The sequence below is a fragment of the Lissotriton vulgaris genome, unplaced genomic scaffold, assembly GCF_964263255.1.
Source record: "Lissotriton vulgaris unplaced genomic scaffold, aLisVul1.2 SCAFFOLD_1088, whole genome shotgun sequence".
NCBI lineage: Eukaryota > Metazoa > Chordata > Amphibia > Caudata > Salamandridae > Lissotriton > Lissotriton vulgaris.
Window position 1 is genome coordinate 551,869 of NW_028251602.1, and position 21,455 is coordinate 573,323.

A 21,455-nucleotide genomic window follows, 5' to 3' on the forward strand; every position below is an offset into this window, starting at 1 on the left:
GGGCAGATTCCGTGGAGTGAAGGGCCCGAAAACCAGACTGGGAAGGATGAAGTTGTTGGAACAAATATGTACAGTGAGCTGGGTATTCAAAATCTTTTCTGCAACATTTGAAAAAAACGGGAGCAGGGAGATGGGGCGCAAGTTGTCAAGCTGGTCAGCGCTAATATGGGGTTTCTTCTGTAGAGGAAGTACCACCGCCTCCTTCCACATTTCCGGAACCACTCCTGAAATAAAAGACAGTTCTAAAAGGTGTCTCATAAAAGGCTCAAGTGCGTCAATGCTCCCTCTAAGCACCCTGGGGGTAGCTGGGTCCCTAGGTGAACCTGATTTGATGCTAATGCTGGTCTTTTTAAGAGTGTCTTAGGGGGCACAGTAAATTCATAAAGACAGTGCTTTTCAGTCAGATCCAAATGTTCCTTTTCTGCGCTTTTACCCTTACGAGCCGAATCGGGGAAAGAAAAAGAAATACTCTTCACCTTATCTGCAAAATATTCAGCGACTCGATTACAGGACTCCTCAGAGCCCACAATGGGCACTGGTACGGATGTCAAGGCGGAAATTTAAAGATCTTAAACAGCTCTTTTGTAGAGTTCTCTGTTGGTTGGATCCTTGCATTTAAGTAAGCTGACTTCGCCTTCTTAATGAGCGAATGGTAGTGCTTGAGTTTAATTTTATACTCTACTTCCAAAAGGGTTGAGAATTCTTTCCTCCAGCGCCTTTCTAATTGTTTGCAAATAGATTTAGCGGTTTGTAGCTCCTCACTGAACCACGGAGCTGATTTACGTCTATTCATGGACATTTTAGTTGACCACGGTGCGGTGCAGTCAAGAGCAACAATTATACGTCTCTCGAGTGCTTTACACACCTCATTTACATCCTCTCCAGAGGGAGGACCATCCCTTAAAAACATCAGGTTCAAAGCCTCTTGTGAAAAACCAGCCCACTTCCTTCTTATTATACCATGATTAGCTCTCTCCTGTATCTTAAGCATGGGCAGGTTTACCCTAAACGTGATCAGAAAGTGATCTGACCAGAGCACCGGGAGCGGAGGTTCCATTTCCAGCGCGTCCCAGTTGGCAAAAATAGGGTCAAGTAAATGACCCAATTTATGAGTGGGAAGTTCACGTAGCTCCCCAGCTCTAAAGCTCGCAATTCTAGAACTTGTGGCGGGAGGTGTGTCTAAAAGTGTATGTCGGTGCTGGCCATCAATGAGAGAAACCTGTGCATTTTTCAAATCGGTGGCGAAAAATTATGAGTATGTTGCTGGAGATGTGGGCCACCATGCCACCAATGTACTTACCGGGGGAGGGTAAACACCCATTATTCCGCAACTTTCTTTCCGCATACCATCACTCCGCATACTTTCATTACGAAAGTACCAAGACTCCGCAATGCCATTATAACGCATGGCATTACATTTTATATGCTTTTACCACGCATACATTTACAACGAAATTCGTTATAAATGCATGAATGGTAAAAGCATGGTTTTTCTTTAATGTTTGGATAAGGTAAGTATGGGTATAGGGGTATATGTTTTGGAGTACTGAGGTATATGTTTTGGGGTGTTTGGGTATTTTAAGGGTTCAGATATAGTTTTGGGTTATGGGGTACAGGCATAGTTTTAGGGTTTAGGGATAGGTTTGGGTTTTGGGGTACAGGGGTATTTTTAGGGTTCAGGGCTAGGTTTGGGTTTTGGGGTATAGGGGTATTTTTAGGGTTCAGGGGTAGGTTTGGGATTTGGGGTACAGGGGTATTTTTAGGGTTCAGGGCTAGGTTTGGGTTTTGGGGTACAGGGGTATTTTAGGGTTCAGGGGTAGGTTTGGGTTTTGGGGTACAGGGTTATTTTTATGGTTCATGGATAGGTTTGGGTTTTGGGGTACAGGGGTATTTTTAGGGTTCAGGGGTAGGTTTGGGTTTTGGGGTACAGGGGTATTTTAGGATTCAGGGGTTGGGTTTTGGGGTACAGGGGTATTTGTAGGGTTCAGGGATAGGTGTGGGTTTTGGGGTACATGGCTATCTTTAGGGTTCAGGGTAGGTTGGGGTTTGAGGTACAGGGGTATTTTAGAATTCAGGGCTAGGTTTGGGTTTTGGAGTACAGGGGTAATTTTAGGGTTTAGGGATAGGTTTGTGTTTTGGGGTACAGGGTATATTTATAGGGTTAAGATGGGTTAGTGTTTAAGGGTGTTGGGGTTTTTTAAGGAGTACGGGTGGGTTATGATTATGGGGTGCAGGGGTATTTAAAGGGAGCAGGGTGGACACCCAGAGCTGCAATGTACAGAACCTGGGAAGAAAAAACAATGAAATATTGGGCACAACGCTCGCTTTTTTTTTCCGTAATCCTGTGCCCGCACACCCCCACGCCCCCAGCACATGCCCACAGCACACAATATGAGACAAGGCCCCCAGCGTTTGTCACGCCCCCAGCACACGCCCACAGCACAACGCAGACACGCCCACAAGGGTCTACTTTGCTGGCACGGTTCTTTTACCTTTTAAATGTATATGGTGGGTGTCTGCATAGCCTATGTCCTTCTGCTGCAACTGCCCTTTCCAACGCTGAATTGGGTGTTGTGATTGTTGCTGTGGTTCCTGAGATTACCCACCTCAAAGGTTTGGGCTCTCTCTTTATTATATTAGTATGGATGTGTTTATTTTTGTGGTTTTTGTGAGAAGTTAGCCTGGTATATGATGTCCACTATTCTAGTGGACATCTTGCACCAGTCTAAATGACCCTTATGGTGGTGGTTGTAAAGTCAACCTTATAGACAAGCTATCCTAGTGGTAGCATGGACCAGCAGTCTTAGGCTAAAACGTCAGAGAGTATGTGAAGCCAGTTGTTTTACCATATATAATCCCTTGAATACCAAATGAAAGGACCCCACACAAGGTATATATCAAATATATATGTATTTATTACTAACACAACCCCTCTGCACTCTTTATGAGGTCAGAGATCGAAGTACATTACAAGTTACTCAATCAGCATACTTTAAGTTGCACAAATACAATTCTGCCCTAGGGGCCTCACGAACCATATACTAAGAAAGAGGTATAAGGATCACTTCAGGAATAGTGAATAGGCCTAGAGCATAGGGAATCGCTGGGGCTACACTACAGACCAAAGGTTAGAAAGTAGGAGACCCACGGGCGGCGCCTGCAGTGTCTAAACACAGGCGCGTGCTCTCATTGACTTCAATGGAGAACGAAGGAATCACAAAGTTAAAGATTAAGGGCACTTCCGAGTGGACTACGATAAAACTCCTTTAAGCTAGGACACTTGGATAGTCAACACCCACGGGAGCACCGGAGTATTCGAGTTACCTCACCCAGGGAAGCCGGGTGCGTAGGTGCCTTTTTGTGTCGGGTTTCGTCGATGCTTTCAATGGAGACCTGCAAAAGAAGTGCTGTAGGCGGCCGAAGGAAGAGTGTCCAGGTGGTTCCAAGAGTGGATCGAAACTGTGAACAACCTGAAAGCACAGGGGACAGAGTCTGGGTCACTTGCCAGTGACCAGGATGGAACCAGGATGGAACCAGGTGATGTCACAATGCAAACAGGTGAAAAGGTGAAGCTCGTCTCTGCAGCCACGAGGACCAGGAGACGTCGACGACGACCAGGAGCTGGATTCGAGCTGTCCCACAAAGGATCTAGTTGACTGCGGTGTCTGTATCCGGATTGGACCCAACAAGCCTTGGCAACCGCAACCCACGCAGGAAGTGAAGATTGGCTTCAGGTCAGACCAGCAAGGTCTGAGGCGCTTCTCTGTTGGAGGGAATCTGGAGCAAACCAAGAGCAACCAGGCAAGCATTGAAAATTCAAAGGGTCATTTTCAGGGGGCGTACTAGCCAACAGGCTAGCAACCGGGAAGACGCGCCGAGCTGAAATGCAGGAGCAGGCCCCACGCGGAACTCGTGGAGTGAGGATGGCTGAGCTCCGGTGCAAATGATGCTCGGTTCTGGGGCTTCACTTACCCCAATGCACAACTGCGAGGGTGACTCGGTCGTTGCACAGTTAGCAAAGTGCAGGTAGTCCAGGATAACCAGTCTCACGTCTCTCGTGTCCGCCACGGGTCACAGCTTTGCTGTGGATGTAGATCAAAGTCGGAGAAGTCTGGAAGTCTAGTCTCTGAGTCGCTGAGTCGTCGGGTTCCCACTGGAGCATCGGCAAAGCAAACCGGCAAGTTACTGGTGGTGCCTGTTTGAACAGGATGGTCACTCCTTGACCACAAGGGAGATCTTCTTCAGTCTTCTAGTCAGCATAGAATTTCGAAGTCCAAGAGTTACGTTTAGTAGTTTCTTTCAAGGGTAATATAATGTCTCTAGGCACAGCTCCTAACTTTATACTAAACTAAGGGGCTGGATTACCTGATAGGTCCCTCCAATGGGTGGAACCTGGGAAGGGGGTAGTTACACCCCTTCCCCTTTGTCCAGTTTCGCGCCAGAGCTGGGGCTGGAGTTCCCCAGCAACTGCTTTGAACCGGGCTATGCATGGAGCACCTTGTGTGCCCCAGGCAGTGTCTGGAAAAGCATCTTTCCATTTAATCCACCCTGCCCCAATACACTACTGGCTGTCCGGGGAGGTGCTGGCACCTCCCTCAACAGGAAACCTATTGTCAAGGCCTCCCTTGCTGGAGTTTCCCCCAGCTGTAGGAGGTCAAACTCGTGTCTGTGGCAGCATCATGCACTTTGTGATGCTGAGGCTCTGTTTAACTTTAACCAGGTAAAGCAGTAACCAGCATGTCTTTTCCCTCTAGAAGGGTGGAATGCTACTCCCGCCACCAGAATTGGTGGGGGGGGGGGGGGGGGGTAGTATTCCAAAGCATTTGACACCTTACACGACATGTTTTGATCAAGCCAAACCAAAGTTAGCATTTAACCGCGAGGATTATAATGCACTTAAGAGTATATGGTATGGCTATATCATCGAATAGCTATAAGGACATGGTTCCGAAAGCTGCAGAAGGGCTCAGCTTATGCCAAAGCACCCTCTCACTTAAAACCAAGCACAGCTTATGCTTATGCCAGAGCACCCTCTCACTTAAAACCAGCCTCCAGGATTGTCGAGGCCTGCCATAGGAGTGACTTATAGGTGCATATGTGGACTATATAAGGTTAGATATAGGAATACTATATCTAAGTAAGGGGTGATTACACCACCTTACCCAAGCTGAGTGAACAGCCTGTGGTGTCAGTTTGGATGGCCAGCCAGGGGCGGCATAATACATGCTGCAGCCCCTGGTAGGCTTGGATGCACATATGCCCTGGGTACCTATGGTACACTTTACAGGGGCTCGAAGAGGTGGCCCAATACCCAATCAGGTATGTACCTAAAGTACAAGGTATCAATTTAGAGAGAGAACAGCTGGGCTGTGGGTCTGATTAGCAGGCCCACAGCCACACTAAAGTCGAAAAATCTGTAAATCACAGCAAAAAGTGGGGGTGACCATAGGAAGCAGACCCCGCTCTCCTACAGAGCCCATTTTACAAGGGCTAGCATGTCGCCATTGCTCCCTTCTTCACAAGGTAAAACTTTGTGCATTACAGAACAGTGCACCATGGGTCTACAGTGCAGCTGATGAGTACAGGCCTCAGCCAGGCCTGCGAATGCAAAGGGTTCGCCCTTCTGTGCACTGAGTCCTCAGACTACACAAAGAAATTGGCACGGAAACTGGAAATACAAAAACATAGTTTAATAAACCTTTAAAGGTGGTACTACAGCCTACACAACACTCTACAGTATTGTACAAGGTAGCACAAAGAACTCAGATATGCGGTCCCCTTTTATACACAAAGAAGGGGCTCATAAGTGGGCGGTTACAGCTCAAAACATGATTTACGACTATATATGGATATTTCTTGAACATGATCGATACATGGGTGGAGTTAACGGTTCTTGAGACCCGCCGAAATGCACATTCCAATCTACGCTAATCAGAGACAGATGTGACTCCTACTGAGCATGCGCTAGACGCATAAGGAACTATTTATAGCTTATTGCTGGGCAAACTCCCGGGGTGATAATCAGTGAGGTAGGACTCGCCTCGTGGCGAGCACAAGGCAATGTATAGCACACAAGATGGACCCCAGAAAACAAAATGGAGTCTGGCCGTATTTCAAGTATGAGCGGGAAAACTAGAACAAAGACACAATAGCATGTCTTCAGTGAATGCTTAATACTATCGCCGTTTTATTTACAACAGACGACCCTTTCAGCATTTGCTGAAGACATTCGGTCTCCTTGGATAATCTAAATACTCATCGTTTATATCGATGCTCATCATGTCGGCTATCTCTCTAGTTATGGTTTTCTGAAGGGTAGCCTCTGCGACAGATCGTTTATTGGGCACACAAAACGAAACACATAAGGAACATATCACGGTACTACATTGAATACAAACACAACATGTGAATAATATGACAACAACTATACAAAGTCCAGTGAGACCTTTCCAACCCCATGTAGAAATCAAAGTCCAGAACCAACCGGAGAAGGTCCAGGATCCATTTTCAACATGTATATCAGCTGCAATTTTATGTAGGAAGGAGTATGGTCAGGGATAAAGACACAACAACTACTTCCAATAATTCTACAAGCCCCACCTCTATCCGCTAACATTACATCCAAAACCATTCGGTTTGTAATGCAACAATCCTAGTAATTTGCAGCTCTTCAGTAAGATTTCCAAGGGCTGCAGCAGTTTGATTAGTAACAGCTTCCACTACTCTCGTCAATCGTCGTATCTTTCTACTATTCAGAGCAGCTCCCACAAAGAAAAATAATCCTAGGTTGAAATCTATATACTGATGCAGACTAGTATCGGTTTGGTCAACGTCATCTACAGACAAAGTTCGCTTGTATCTATTTACAGTCACATTGTTCAGTAATTTCAAATCCTTATGATACGATGCAGGTGCCAGGAATACAGGTGGCAGTAAAAATGATACATAACATACTCCGGACCATCCAGCTGGTAATCGTTAATAGCCTTTGTTTCCACATACAAAGTAGGTATTATGAGAGGCGAGGAAAGTGCTATTGTTGAGGCCATCAATATTCAATACAACAATGCAATCACTAACACCTACAGGAATATGGCCTACACTCTGTACACATAAATCTGCATGTGCTTGGGCCACTGAAATCACAAACTTCTCTTTTCCAACAGTGTCTCTAGTGTTCGTGAAGATATAAGGCGTTGATTCATTATCCGGTCGATACTCTTCCCACTCCCATATAGTTCGGTTGGCTTGTGGATAGCCTTCCTTATCTTGATGGAATTCTTTATTCAGTCTGAAAAGCAGTCTACCCACTGTGGGTTTTCTTGTAGCAAAAAGCAAAGTGTACCATACTCTACAAGAGCCATTATGAGAGAAAGGGAGAGGTATGAACAGTGTTCCCCCTTTCTTTTGATGCGCCGGCATCATCCCACATATCCAACAGTTCGTGGCATTCGTAGCAACATGGGTGTGATGCAACATTTGGATGAAAGTGTTATTCAAATACGACTGTCGATGTTTCAGCTCTTGATATGGAAGTGGATAGAAGAAATGCTCATCTGGGACTGGAGTAAAAACAACATATAGCTCACGGGCAGGAGCTTTATCCTCTACAAACCACGTGACTGTAGCAACAACTGCTACAACGGCAATAAAACCTACAGAACCAAAAATCTTCTTCTTATCCATTCGAACAAATGTACACACAGTATCTTCCTCAAACTAAAGTGTTGTCAGAACTCTTACCCCTAGGTAGCCGTTGTTTTCTTCACCAGCGGGCCAAGACGGGTGTCACTACACTAATGCAGGGCTGATCCCCCCCCTTGCCTCATCGGCTCTCCGTTTCACTGACCTAGGGACCGTTCTGACAACTTCTCACACAATTGCAGATTATTTTCTTGGTCGCAGATTATATCTTCTTGATCCAGGAATTGTCGGGTCCGGGAAGAACTCCTCAGATTCGTCAGGTACCGCAGCACGGCCTCTTTCCGCAGTCAGAATATCTCGATGGTCGGTCAATACAGCAGGCTCCACCAGGTCAGGTTGCACCTTTCGGCAATGGATGGAATGTATCCAATTCTTCTGGTTGGTGACTCGAACGTCTGTTCTTGTAGCGAGAAGAACCTGCTCGGGACCACACCACCTCGGCTCCAGATTCCTCGACCTCTCAAAGGACTTCACGAGGACGAAGTCACCAGGCCGGAGATTATGGCCTTCTCCTGTGGACCGGTCCGGGAGTGCTTCTCGAACCTGTTCATGAATGGAAACCAAGCTGTCAGTTAATTGTGCCAAATAGTCATTCATTAAAAGACAAGGTACATCGTACACTGAGCTTGGTTTGGGCACCCCCCATATGTTCATGGGGCGCCCGAAGGCAATCTCATAGGGCGTTAGGCCCGTCCGAGAATGCGGTACTGATCTGATAGACAATAATGCCAAAGGCAAAGCATCTGGCCAAGTCAGAGAGGTAGAAGCCTGTATTTTCGCTATTTTGAGCTTCAACGTGCCATTATACTTTTCCACCAAACCTTCTGATTGTGGGTGGAACACTGCATGAAACTTTTGCGTGATGCCTAATCCTTTCAGGACATACTTAACAACGTCCGCTACAAAATGGGGCCCGTTGTCACTCCAAAACAATCTACAAACCTGTAGCGAGGGAAGAATTCTTTCAACAGCACCTTAGCAGTAGTCATTGCAGTATTGTCTTTCGTAGGGTATGCTTCAATTCATTTGCTGAATGCACAAACCACAACCAGAACATACTTTAGATTATTGCAGCGTTCCAGCTGAATATAATCCATTTGCAATACTTCAAAAGGTGCAGTATGTGTTGCAAATCCTCCTACTGGAGTTCGTGTCCCCTTTCCTGGATTGTATTTAAGACAAATCATGCAGGGGTGTACTACTCTCTTAGCTGTGCCAGCAATTTCTGGATGCTCCCAAACTTGCGTAAGCAATTTCACAATTGCCGAAGCTCCAACATGTGCTAGCCCATGTGCCATCTGAACCATAGGTTGTACGAAGGCTGTGGGTAACTTCCACCTATCCATCTGCTTATTCCTCCAGCAGCCTTCATCATCCAATTGCTTATTCCTCCAGCAGCCTTCATCATCCAATTTTCCATCTTTGGACCATTGTTCTCGTTCTTTATTAGTAGCAGTCTTTTGCATCTCTAACACCTTTTCCCTAGCATCGTGCCACCGCTCAGCTTGTGACTTCACAACATACATTGGAGTGGAGCCAGGCTGCATCACAGTTTTGCGTGCTACTCGATCTACAAAAGCATTTCCTTGTCCCACTTTATCTGTCACTTTCTTGTGTGCGCTACATTTCACTATAGCTATCTTCTTCGGATAGGTCAATGCAGTCAAGAGGTTATGTACTAATTGTCCATACATTATCTGTGCTCCATGTGATGTCAAAAAGCCCCTTTCCTTCCAGAGCAGGCCGAAATCGTGAGCTACTCCGAAAGCATAGCGGCTATCCGTATAGACATTCACACATAACCCTGCATTAAGCTCACACGCTCGTATCAGCGCTATCAGTTCTGCTGCTTGTGCTGATTTCTGCGGTATGCGTGCTGTCTCCACTATTGTGTGTAGCGTAGTAATTGCATATGCTGCTGAGGTAGTTCCGTCTGGTAACTTCAAACAAGACCCATCCACCCACAGCTCTCCATCCACATCTGTTAAGGGCGTATCTTGCAAGTCAATACGACCCTTTGTCTGTTCCTCAGTCACAAAGACACAGTCATGTGTCTTTTGCGCCTCAGGCCGAGTCACTGGAAAGGGCAACAAAGTGGCTGGATTCAGTGTTGCATATCTCTTCAACGTAATATGAGGAGCCAACAGTGTTAGCTCATATCCTGTCAGACGAGCACTAGTCAGATGCTGCGTCTTTGTTTGATTCAAAAGGGCATCAACAGCATGGGGGGCCAACACCAACAGCTTATGAGATAACACAATACCTTCACTCTGGCGTATTGACACAGCTGTTGCTGCAACTGAGCAAAGACAACCAGGCAATGCTCGGGCAACAGGATCAAGCACTGCCGAGAAGTATGCACAAGGACGCTGTTTGTCACCGTGCATCTGCACTAGCACTGATAATGCGCATCCATCTCTGAGCCTGTCGTAATTGTTGAAAAGTATTCTCACACTCATCTGTCCAGGGAAGGGGAACTGGAGTATCCTTTGTCAAAAGAGCTAACAGTGGTTTAACTATTAACGAAAACCCTAATATCCATTGCCTACAAAAGGAGGTGAGACCCAGGAAAGCTCTAACATCTTTCTGCGTGGAGGGTGCTGGTGTATCCAAAATGGCTTGAATGCGATCTGGTGTAAGTGCACGTCCCTCCTTAGACAAAAGGTGACCTAAGTAGGTTACCTTTGTTGCAAAGAAGGTAAGCAAAGACAATGTACACTCCTCACATTGTTCGGGGGTGTCGGCTGCCAACAAGATGTCATCGACATATTGTATAAGCGCCACTCCTTCAGGTAAAATAAAAGAATCCAACTGTCTTTTCAATGCCTGACTGTAAATGCTGGGACTCTCAGTATAGCCTTGAGGAACTCTACAAAATCTGTACGACCTATTATTCAAAGTGAATCCGAAAAGGTATCGGCTGTCACGATGAATAGGGATCGAAAAGAAAGCGTTCTTCAAGTCTATAACTGAGAACGTTGTTGCAGTTGGCGGGACCAGAGTAAGAAGTGTCGTAATGTCAGAAACCACTATCTTATTGACCTCCTTTAAATCGATAATAAATCGATAAATCCTAGTGTCAGTGTCCTTCTTCAAAATCGGTAATATAGGACTGTTACACACATTGTATAGACCTTCTTCAACAACCCCTGCTTTAATCAGATCCTGCACTATCTGTATTAGTGCCTCCTCCCCCTCCTGCGAAATTCGATACTGAGGCAGGCGTTTACACTAATGTGTACCGGGGGAATGATCATCTGTCCCACATCAGTATCCGAAGTAGCCCGCAAAGTATGAGGTCAAGAGACCAATGCAGCATCTTCTTTAATCGTACACACCCTCTCCATGGTCGGATAGTTGTCATTCAAGATAACACGTACTCCCTCAGGGGAGCATCGTATCGTAGCCCGAAAATGCTTGAGCATATCCAGGCCCACAATGTTATCAGGCGTGTTCGGGGAAAGCAAAAATGGACCTGGTGCAACAAACTTATCTACATGAAGTGCAAGAGGTTGTGATAGTGGGCTAAGAGAAGGTGTTCCATTGAACCCTATAGACGTGATTGTTAAGCCAGACAGAGGAGCCCTCAGAACCAATTCTTTAGACAAAGCGCTACGAGTAGCTCCTGTATCAACCAGGAACCGATCAGTAGAACCCAAAACATGTGCTGTAACATAAGGACCCCTCTGATCTACTGGCACTTCGACTGATTCCTTACCCCATCCATGCATACGAATCGTGCTGTTCGGGAGGTACATACTCAGACATTTGGTATTGATTTCGTCAATCAAAGACATTGGACCCATCCTGCGCTGGCATACTAGAGTCAAATCTAGCTCGATAATTTGTGTTGCCCCTAGGGCCTGAAGAACCTCCTCTACCCCTCATAGGTCCCTGCCCACGCTGTCGCCGCTGTGCGCTCAACAATGGACACTCGTTCGCCCAATGGCCTCTCTGCCTACAATATGCACATTGATCCCGGGCCAAATCAGTACGGCCCGAAGAAAAACCTGGAAAATTCTGACCGCCTCTTTCATTACCTCTACAAGGCGGTCCATACACTTGTGCTAACATAACTTTTGTTTTCAAATCTTTAGATTTCTTTTCATCATTACCCTTCGCTTCTTATTCCTGACGCTCATAATACTGAGCCATCGTCAGGAGGGATGCTGGCGACGAAGTCGTCCAAGAGCTTTCACTCGCTTTCAATCGAGCTGCTACTCCCGGCAATAAATTCGAAACATATTTATCAACAAAAAGATGTCGACCCGTGTCGTCCGTAAGCGACTGGCCGCTGAAATCATGGAAAGTTTCCTCAAATAGTGTAAAGAAATCTGAAACTGATTCATCTACTTTCTGTTTACATGACGCTAACATAGTCCAATCAATCTTTTTAGGGGGAATAATCGTTTTTAATTTAGTCAAAATAGCAGCAGGAAGATCTAAAATCGATCAATATCGGCCAGGGTCATAGTGCAAGAATTTAGAGCCACCTCAACTTCCTCATAAAAGGCGGCGGGATTCTTACGTGGATCGGGTAATGCAGCTTTTAATGCCATAACATCTGCACTATTCCAAGGAGTATAAACCCAGTTATAAATGAAATACCCTTGAGCATCAGGAGACCCTCTATCCAAACTAGTACCCGCTCCTTTAGGAGGAACGTACAAAGGCGCTGCCTCCCGCATCGGTTTAACATGCACTGCATCGATCTTATCTGAATAAAAGATGGATGCCTGCTTCCTGTCACCATTCGGATTTGTTCTCTCCTCACCAGCTTTCCTTTTTCGCGCTTCATCCCGTAGCCGAAACATCTCATCCCGCAACGCAAATAGCCGTCGAACCGCATCAGGCACCTGAGAAGGAAGAAAAAGACCTTTACGCAATTCTTTAGAATCAGCTACCACATCATCTGGTTCAAGAACATCGGAATATTTCCGAAAAGCTGTCACTACTTCATTAGAGACAAACTCAGTAAAGTATAGTTTCTCCCTATCCTCCCATACTTCAAGCTCTTTCAATAAATCTGCAAGGGAGACAGTATCCTTGTTAACCCGATAAGCAATCTTTCGGAGATCAGCCATACGGTCAGCCGATAACATAGACTGTGTATCCACTTTCTGCGCGGGCGGTCCAGATTCCTGATCTCTTCCTCTCGGAGCAGACGGACCAATGTATGGGGGTGGAGAACGATCTAATAACGAAAAATCATCATCATTTTTATTAAGGACAGGTGTCACAACGCACCCTGGGTTGTCTGTACGAATGAGGAATGTGTGAGTAATCTAGAGACACTACATAGCCCAGAATGCTCAGGGGCGATGTCCTTTCTCTCTTTTCCTTTTCTTACTTATACTCCTCCTTGATCAGCAGTCCGGTGCTTGTCACCTGACCTTAGGAGTAAGCTGTGCGGTTTTCAGCCTGAGAAAGCGCTCTGGATATCGGAAGTATTTCCTTCGTTTTTTGGCTCCTGTTTATCTGTTTTTCTGAATTGTTTTCACTCGGTAAACCTGGTGATCCTCAAACGCCCTGCCTTGATCGCACTTTGAACGCGCTGGGATCTGAGGCAGGCGTAGCCAGCAGTTGGAAGACAGCAGACGATTACGCATGCATTGAACAGCCTCGCGGTAAGGCGTATTTGTTTTAATTTTGATCGCGTTTCCATACGCGAGTATCTCAGAAGAAGAGAGGGCACTCTCTAAACAAATGGATTTTGATACGACTATTTTTAAGTAACTTACCTTAGGGGAAATTACCTACTGGTTATGAACTTGCTAGTAGGACTGGAGTATTGTTTTTTCTTGAGTAGAAGCTTGTACATTTTCCTTGTTCCTAAGGAGTGAGACTGTGGAAATTTCCTCTTGCTGGTCATTGAATCCTTTTGTGAAGTAACAGAAGATTCCTGCAACATTATTCGAACTGTTTGCCTTGCCTAGTGCTAATTAACTAAGGAGTATACGTTCAAGTTGCAAAAGGATCTAATGGAACTGCACTCATAGTATCTTGAGTGTCTTGCTACCTTTAGGATCTTTTTCTTTACTTTTATGCTTTATTTTTCATGTTTTTTGAATGAGTTCATGGGGATTCTTGCGGCTATATAAACTGTAAGTTATATTCCACACATAGTGCATTGATCTATTTTAGAGGTCTGGAATGTATGATTGATACCTTGTCTCTCCCTCTGCAGGGTCTACCACCAGAGATCAGAGAGTTTATACTTCGCACAGATATCTGAAGTTATCTGCCACTTTGTTTTGAACAGCTGCACTTTATTGTTTCCCTTGTCCCTTTTTCCCCCTTCCCTGGTAGTGTTACTCTCTGTGGTGTTTGCTATATATCCACAGGGTGTGCCATTGCATAGGGATAGGGAGAACTAGCTTCAGTCATCGCTCCCGCTGTACCCAGCTAACAGGTTAGTGTAAACTGTATGAGTCACGACAACAGGAGAAAGAGGCTGTCGAACTGGATACTGGCCAGATACTTGCAACCAACGTTCTTTCTCCTGTTTCTCTTCCAATTCCTTCGCTTCGCGCTTTTTCGACTCTTGCACTCTCTTACGCTCACTCTTTTGTTGCTCTTTCTCAATCAGTGCCTGCTCATGCTTCTCACGCTCTCGCACCTCTTTCACCCACATACGTATACACTCAAACATATCTTGCCTCACTCGCCGTTTGCACATACACTGCTCCACATACTCAATTTTCCGCAAATCAAACGATCCATACATAGGCCATCGTAACTCAGGATCCTTTTTGGTATATTTCCTCCATAACGTGCTGTACATTATGGGGGAAAGACCAAACTAGACATACATATCCCTATTCGGCGTCCCTTCCGGGGGAGCCGGCTGTGATTCTTCAAGTATTAACCGGTCATTTCCAAAACAGCAGCACCACTTACGGAGTGCGCTAAAACAGGCATGTTCAAAAATAGTGCAAACTATGCAATATTATAATTAAAATGACACTTAAAACGTTGCGCCGCTCAAATCCAAAGTGCAGGAGAAATATCTCCACATTGCCTGCCTATATGTGTTGCAACGCATATATGTACAAATTCAAACCAAATAATATGACTAGTCACCTCAAACAAACAAACAAATTAGTCGCGGCAAGCATATCCTAAAACTGCCTTGCCAATCAAGACTACCAAAGGCTCACGGCAAGTACCGTACAACGATTCTTACCAATCAAGGGCGCCCAGATTCCAACTGCCAAGTTCCAAATTCGCCCAAACGGCCACTACACGACAAACCGACAGAAGAGGTCTCAGTCGATGTCCTGCGCCACCGAGATGGTCAGATCGGAAGGGAAGGAAGAATACTTCGGGATGCCAGGACTAAAAGGCGCCGCTGGCAGTGATCACATCCCCGGCAGGGTTCCAATCCTTCGTCACGACCAATCCTTCGAGCATCCGAGTCGTCGATGAGCCCCACGTGACGGGTGCCAATTGATGAGTACAGGCCTCAGCCAGGCCTGCGAATGCAAAGAGTTCGCCCTTCTGTGCACGGAGTCCTCAGACTACACAAAGAAATTGGCACGGAAACTGGAAATACAAAAACATAGTTTAATAAACCTTTGAAGGTGGTACTACAGCCTACACAACACTCTACAGTATTGTACAAGGTAGCACAAAGAACTCAGACATGCGGTCCCCTTTTATACACAAAGAAGGGGCTCATAAGTGGGCGGTTACAGCTCAAAACATGATTTACGACCATATATGGATATTTCTTGAACATGATCGATACATGGGTGGAGTTAACGGTTCTTGAGACCCGCCGAAATGCACATTCCAATCTACGCTAATCAGAGACAGATGTGACTCCTACTGAGTATGCGCTAGACGCATAAGGAACTATTTATAGCTTGTTGCTGGGCAAACTCCAGGGGTGATAATCAGTGAGGTAGGACTCGCCTCGTGGAGAGCACATGGCAATGTATAGCACACAAGATGGACGCCAGAAAACAAAATGGAGTCTGGCCGTATTTCAAGTATGAGCGGGAAAACTAGAATAAAGACACAATAGCATGTCTTCAGTGAATGCTTAATACTATCGCTGTTTTATATACAATACAGCGCTCTGACCAGGGGAGTGCCTTTGTGTATTCTAGGGAAGTGCTCCATGTTTTACAAACCAGCATGTGGTGAGCTTTTTCCCAAGTGAGAACAGCGCTATTTCACCTAGAGGCATTACCAGAGAAACAAACACATCCTTGAGCCAGCGTGCTCACTGCAGCTGAATTGTATTGTGAACCTCACCCCCGGAAGTCTGGCAAGATATCACCACCGTCAAATGCCACCAAGAACAAACTAGTGTGGCCCCTCTAGTCTTGAGACTCGAGGAACAGCCCCATGAAGTCTTGTACTACTCTGAGGTGGTACAGTGCAGCGTCCAAGGCTGCAGAGCTATAGGAGCTGCACAAAGCCTTCGAGGAAGGCCTATCGACGACACGTTGTTCCATAACATGGGGCGGACCAGCATTCTGAGGCTCATTCCAGCCAGCCTCGCCCTCGGGTTTTAACGTGTATACTGCTTGAAGCTCTGAACGTCGGGTCCCACTCCCGAGACATGACAACATTGTTAACAAGTTACAGATGCCCTGAGGACAGTGACCCTGCACCCACAAAGGTACTGTGAGGCGGGTTGGGTCCAGAGGAGTGGTAAAGCCGCCCTGCTCTCCTTCACGGGTGACTTGGTTTCCCTTGGGCAAAGAGACCCGATTCAAGTGTCTCGGGTGGGCTCCAAACTCCCAAGAGCGTGAGGGGCATTTCTTGTTCAGCATTGTCTCTGCTCTGGAGATGACCTCAAGAATGGCGCAGGCCGTCCATAGAGGTGAACTGCTGGAAGACTCAAGCTCAATTACTGTTTAGCAGGTGCTCCTGCGCCCTATGTTTGGTTTCTAAATGCAATCACTTCAACCACGTTCACTACAGTTACCGTATGAAGTGTAATAGGAGCGCAGGTGCGCTGTGACCTATGTTTTCATAGTAATTTGTGTTTTTCTCTGTTGAACCTGCATTATTTGCACTAACGGTGTGATTTAAGTCATTTTGGTCTTGTTTGATGTACAATATATAATTTATTTTTACATAATTCTGCGTGGATTCCCTTTTGTGGTTTACTCACTGTGGTGCTGCACGAGTGTGTTGCACAAATGCTCTGCACATTGCCTCTTTAAACTAGCCTGACTGTGCTGCGCCAAGCTACCAGAGGGTGAGTGCAGATTATCTCAGGTTTGTATCTGGCTTACCCTGACTAGAGTGGTGGATTCTGCCTGGTTTAGGTGCCTACGCTAGCCAACCAGAAACCTCATGCCCAACAGTGGTTCTTGTGAATCACTTGATTTCCCAGCATGCTCCTGCTGCAGGACTAGGTCAACGCACTTTGTGTAGGAGGACTAGCCACCATTTGTGTCTCAAAGGGAAGTGTGACTCTTTTTCTTAGAACATCCGTTTATTTCCCTGAATTGTAACTGTTCACTTCTCCATATTATAACAATGTAGCTTTTTCAAGAAATATTTTCTTCATGTAATTTTCAATGTTTTTTCTATTTTGCAGAACAACAATCACATCTAGAAAGTATGAATGGAAAAGAAAGCCATAAAGGTTCCGGAGGCAAGATTAATTTTACTGAAAATATCTACTTAAAAAAATGGCGCGGAATGCACATGAGGGAGAGAAGCTTTGCTTGTAATGTGTGTGACAAAGGATTTATCAATGAGACACTTCTTGTGAGGCACAAAAAAGGACACACCAGCCTCAGGCCATATCCCTGCGGAACATGTAAAAAGTGTTTCATTCACAAGGCAACTTTTTTACAGCATCAAAGAACACACACTGGAGAGAGGCCTTATCACTGCACTGTGTGTTCCAAGCGCTTTGCTAATAAGAAAGGCCTTGTACGGCATCAAAGCGTACACACAGGAGAGAGGCCTCATCAAAGCGTACACACAGGAGAGAGGCCTCATCAAAGCGTACACACAGGAGAGAGACCTCATCAAAGCGTACACACAGGAGAGAGGCCTCATCAAAGCGTACACACAGGAGAGAGGCCTCATCAAAGTGTACACACAGGAGAGAGGCCTCATCAACGCGTACACACAGGAGAGAGGCCTCATCAAAGAACACACACAGGAGAGAGGCCTCATCAAAGCGTACACACAGGAGCGAGGCCTCATCAAAGCATACACACAGGAGAGAGGCCTCATCAAAGCGTACACACAGGAGAGAGGCCTCATCAAAGCGTACACACAGGAGCGAGGCCTGATCAAAGAACACACACAGGAGAGAGGCCTCATCAAAGTGTACACACAGGAGAGAGGCCTCATCAAAGCGTACACACAGGAGAGAGGCCTCATCACTGCACTGTATGTGCCAAGAGCTTCACTCAAAAGAAAATTCTTCATGACCATCAACGCATACACACAGAAGAAAAGCCTTATCACTGCACCATGTGTGAGAAGAGCTTCAATCAAAAGACAACTCTACTAAAGCACAAACTAATACACACCGGAGAGAGACCTTTTCACTGCACCATGTGCGAGAAGAGCTTCAATCAAAAGGCAAATCTAATAAAGCACCAACTAATACACACCGGAGAGAGACCTTATCACTGCACTGTGTGTTCAAAGCACTTTTCTCAAAAGGGAGACCTCGTACGGCATCAAAGTGTACACACAGGAGAGAGACTTCATCATTGCACTGTGTGTTCAAAGAGCTTTTCCCGTAAGGCGACCCTTGTACTGCATCAAAGAACACACACCGGAGAGAGACCTCATCACTGCACTGTGTGTTCTAAAACCTTTTCTCAGAAGGCAAAGCTTGTACTGCATCAAAGAGCACACACAGGAGAGCGGCCTTATCACTGCACTCTGTGTTCCAAGCGCTTTGCTGATAAGGGATCCCTTGTACGGCATCAAATCGTACACACAGGAGAGAAGCTTTATCACTGCACTGAGTGTTCCCAGCGCTTTGCTTATAAGGGATCCCTTGTACGGCATCAAAGAGTACACACATGAGAGAAGCTTTTTAGTGAAGTAGTGTGGCTCACTGGTTAGAGGCGGCAGACCCGAGAGCAGAGGACGGCCCGGGACCAGGGTTCGATTCCCGGCACGGCAGGTTTCTGGACCAGGGTCAGCGGACTCGATAATTCTCTCGCCTCGGTGCCCACTCTGATCAGCGATCACACTCGGCAACTCTGGGCATTAGCTTGCCTCATCTTCACTAACGGCCCCACCAGACCGCCGGGGATGCCTGGCCTCACCCTGGAGATACCCATTAAGGGACCATCTCTCAGGGAAGCCAGGAAGGGTTTCGCAGCGGTCGAAGCGCCTTGGGACCCTACGGGTAAGTAGTGCGCTATATAAATGCCAATACATACATACATACATACATACATACACATTTTCACTGCACTGTGTGCGAGAAGAGCTTAACTCAAAAGTCAAGTCTCGTAACAACAAACACACAGGAGAGAAACCTTATCACTGCAAATTGTCGTCCAAGCGCTATTCTGTATTTATTTTGTATGTATTTATTGCTTATTAAGCGCGGCTGTCACCCAAAGGGTATCCTGGCGCTGAGACCTATCCATACATCTGTTAAGTAAGCTACATTACTCTAGGGAATAAATGGGTCTTAAGGTCCCTTTTAAACGTAGGCAGATCATGGCAACTCCTCAGTGCCAGAGGTAGGGTATTCCACAGCGTGGCTGCCGTAAAACTAAAGGCACGTCCACCCATCCTCACTCTGTTTATCCTGGGGACCCTTACCAGGAACGCCGAAGAGGATCTCAAAAGTCTGGCTGCCTGATAACAGGAGAAAAGATTCTGAAGGGGTATTGGTCCCAGTCCATGCAGGGCCCTAAAGACAAGACATAGAGCTTTAAATGCAATTCTCTGCTGGACTGGAAGCCAATGGAGGTCGGCCAGAGCTGCCGATGAAGATGCGGATCGCGGTCGAGATAAGGCCAATTTAGCGGCCATGAAAGAAAGGCCTTGTATGGCATCAAAGTGCACACACAGGAGAGCTGCCTTATCACTGGACTGTGTGTGAGAAGAGCTTTACTGGTAAGGCACATCTTCTACGGCTCCGAATTTTACACTCCAGTGAGCGGCCTCATCGCTGCACTGAGTGTGAGAAGAGTTTTACACGAAAGGCACATATGCAACGGCACCAAATAATATACACTAAACTGAACCCTATCACTGCACAGTTTTTGCCAAGAACTTCACTCAAAACAAACGTTTCTTCAACACCAATTAATACAAACAAGATACATCCATTTTCACTGTAATATTCTTACCCCAAAGTAAGATTTACTGGAATGCTGTAACTTAGCGAGGGCTTATAGTCAAAATGCCTAATGGCCAGTGTTCCCTGTAGGGTACCTGCATTTAGTGTAATAACCCTGAGTGCGCAAACTCCGTTGCGAAGCGCATACACTTCACACATCACTGAGGCACCATTTGCAGCTCTTGCTTTTAAAAAGTGAGCAGCGTGGAAAAAAGATCTCTTTCGTGAAGGAGCACAGAGACCAGATCTTGGGCCTAGCAACATACCACCGTGGAAGAGGGGAGAACGAGCAGCGTGCCTCTTAAACGGCAGTGTATCGGGTTGCGGAGGGTCACAAGTTGTGCAGCATCTTTCTTCTTCGCATGCTGTTTGCTGCACTAGTTTCTGAGAGAGGCTGCAGGACTTTACTGGCAGCTGTGCCTCTCTGGGCGTGATCCGCGCCTTTCAGATTAATTTATTTTAAAAGGCCATGCACTAATTAGCATTGTTCTTTATTTAAGGGCACGATGTACGGCATAATGATGTTTAAGTCCCAGCTAAAAGTGTTCAAAGGCAAGCACGTGCATAATGGTATGCCTGAGTTAAACTTATTTAGATAAGTCATTTCTGACCCTGCCGCAAGCATGCTAAGGCATATGTGCCCCCAGTGAGGCAGCATCATTAAGATGTGTCATTTTCTCGACCTAGACCTGGGCTCTGTAATTGCAGCTCTGGTCACCTGTGAAGCGTGATTGTGAGCAGCCATACAAGAATGTAAAGAGATACGATCGGTAACCAATCGCATCCTCGTGTTATTTCTTTATAAATGTGCTGACCATTTCTCACTGCTAGTTGATTCTATTGTACCAACCGAATATAGGATTCATTAACACCGCTCTCATGCATTACATGAGGGCACAGCCGCAACGCTATCACGCCGTCTTACAAAACACTCGCTAAACTACTACTTACACATCACAACAACTTTTAGCTCACAGCTGGGCTCTCAGCACAGACTTCTATTCACAGATGCCAAAGTCCCAACAAATCGAAGCCCGTAGCCCCTCTGCAGCGCACAGAGGTACTCGCCTCGTGGAACGGACTTGCTTCCATCTTCAGCCCAGGTGCTGCTCGCTCTTTGTGGTGCCTGATTAACGTTGGAGCTGCAGAAAGAAACGTGGGCTCTTTTCCCTTCCCATCATACCTTTTCCCACATATGTTTAAGAGTTAATCGTTGAACTGTGTTTATTGCAGATGTATGTAGACATCTTTTCCTAAATAAATCCTGCTGTATCTTGCATTGCAATGGGTTCGAGTCAGCATTCTGTTCATTTAAGATCCCCTCTTATAGGGCGCACATTTATTTTTGAGTCGCTCTGTAAGCTCTACCGCCCTCAGGCTTTGGTAGTGAAGAGTGCTGCCGCAACCAACTGGAAAGCAGTGAACCCACCTAGTAGCCCGTATCTATGAGTGC

At 46.1% G+C, this 21,455-nt stretch overlaps 1 protein-coding gene across 1 annotated transcript in view; it reads left to right on the forward strand.

Moving 5' to 3' along the window:
* LOC147662831 (uncharacterized) overlaps positions 1-20,236 on the forward strand; it is a 67,810-nt gene extending 47,574 nt beyond the window's left edge. Inside the window, exons 3-4 of the mRNA XM_086950881.1 lie at positions 17,267-18,722; positions 19,730-20,236. Of these exons, the coding sequence (XP_086807007.1) occupies positions 17,267-18,722; positions 19,730-20,003 (1,730 nt within the window). The 3' untranslated portion in view covers positions 20,004-20,236. The remainder of the gene's footprint in view (positions 1-17,266; positions 18,723-19,729) is intronic.
* The last annotated feature ends 1,219 nt before the right edge of the window (positions 20,237-21,455 follow it).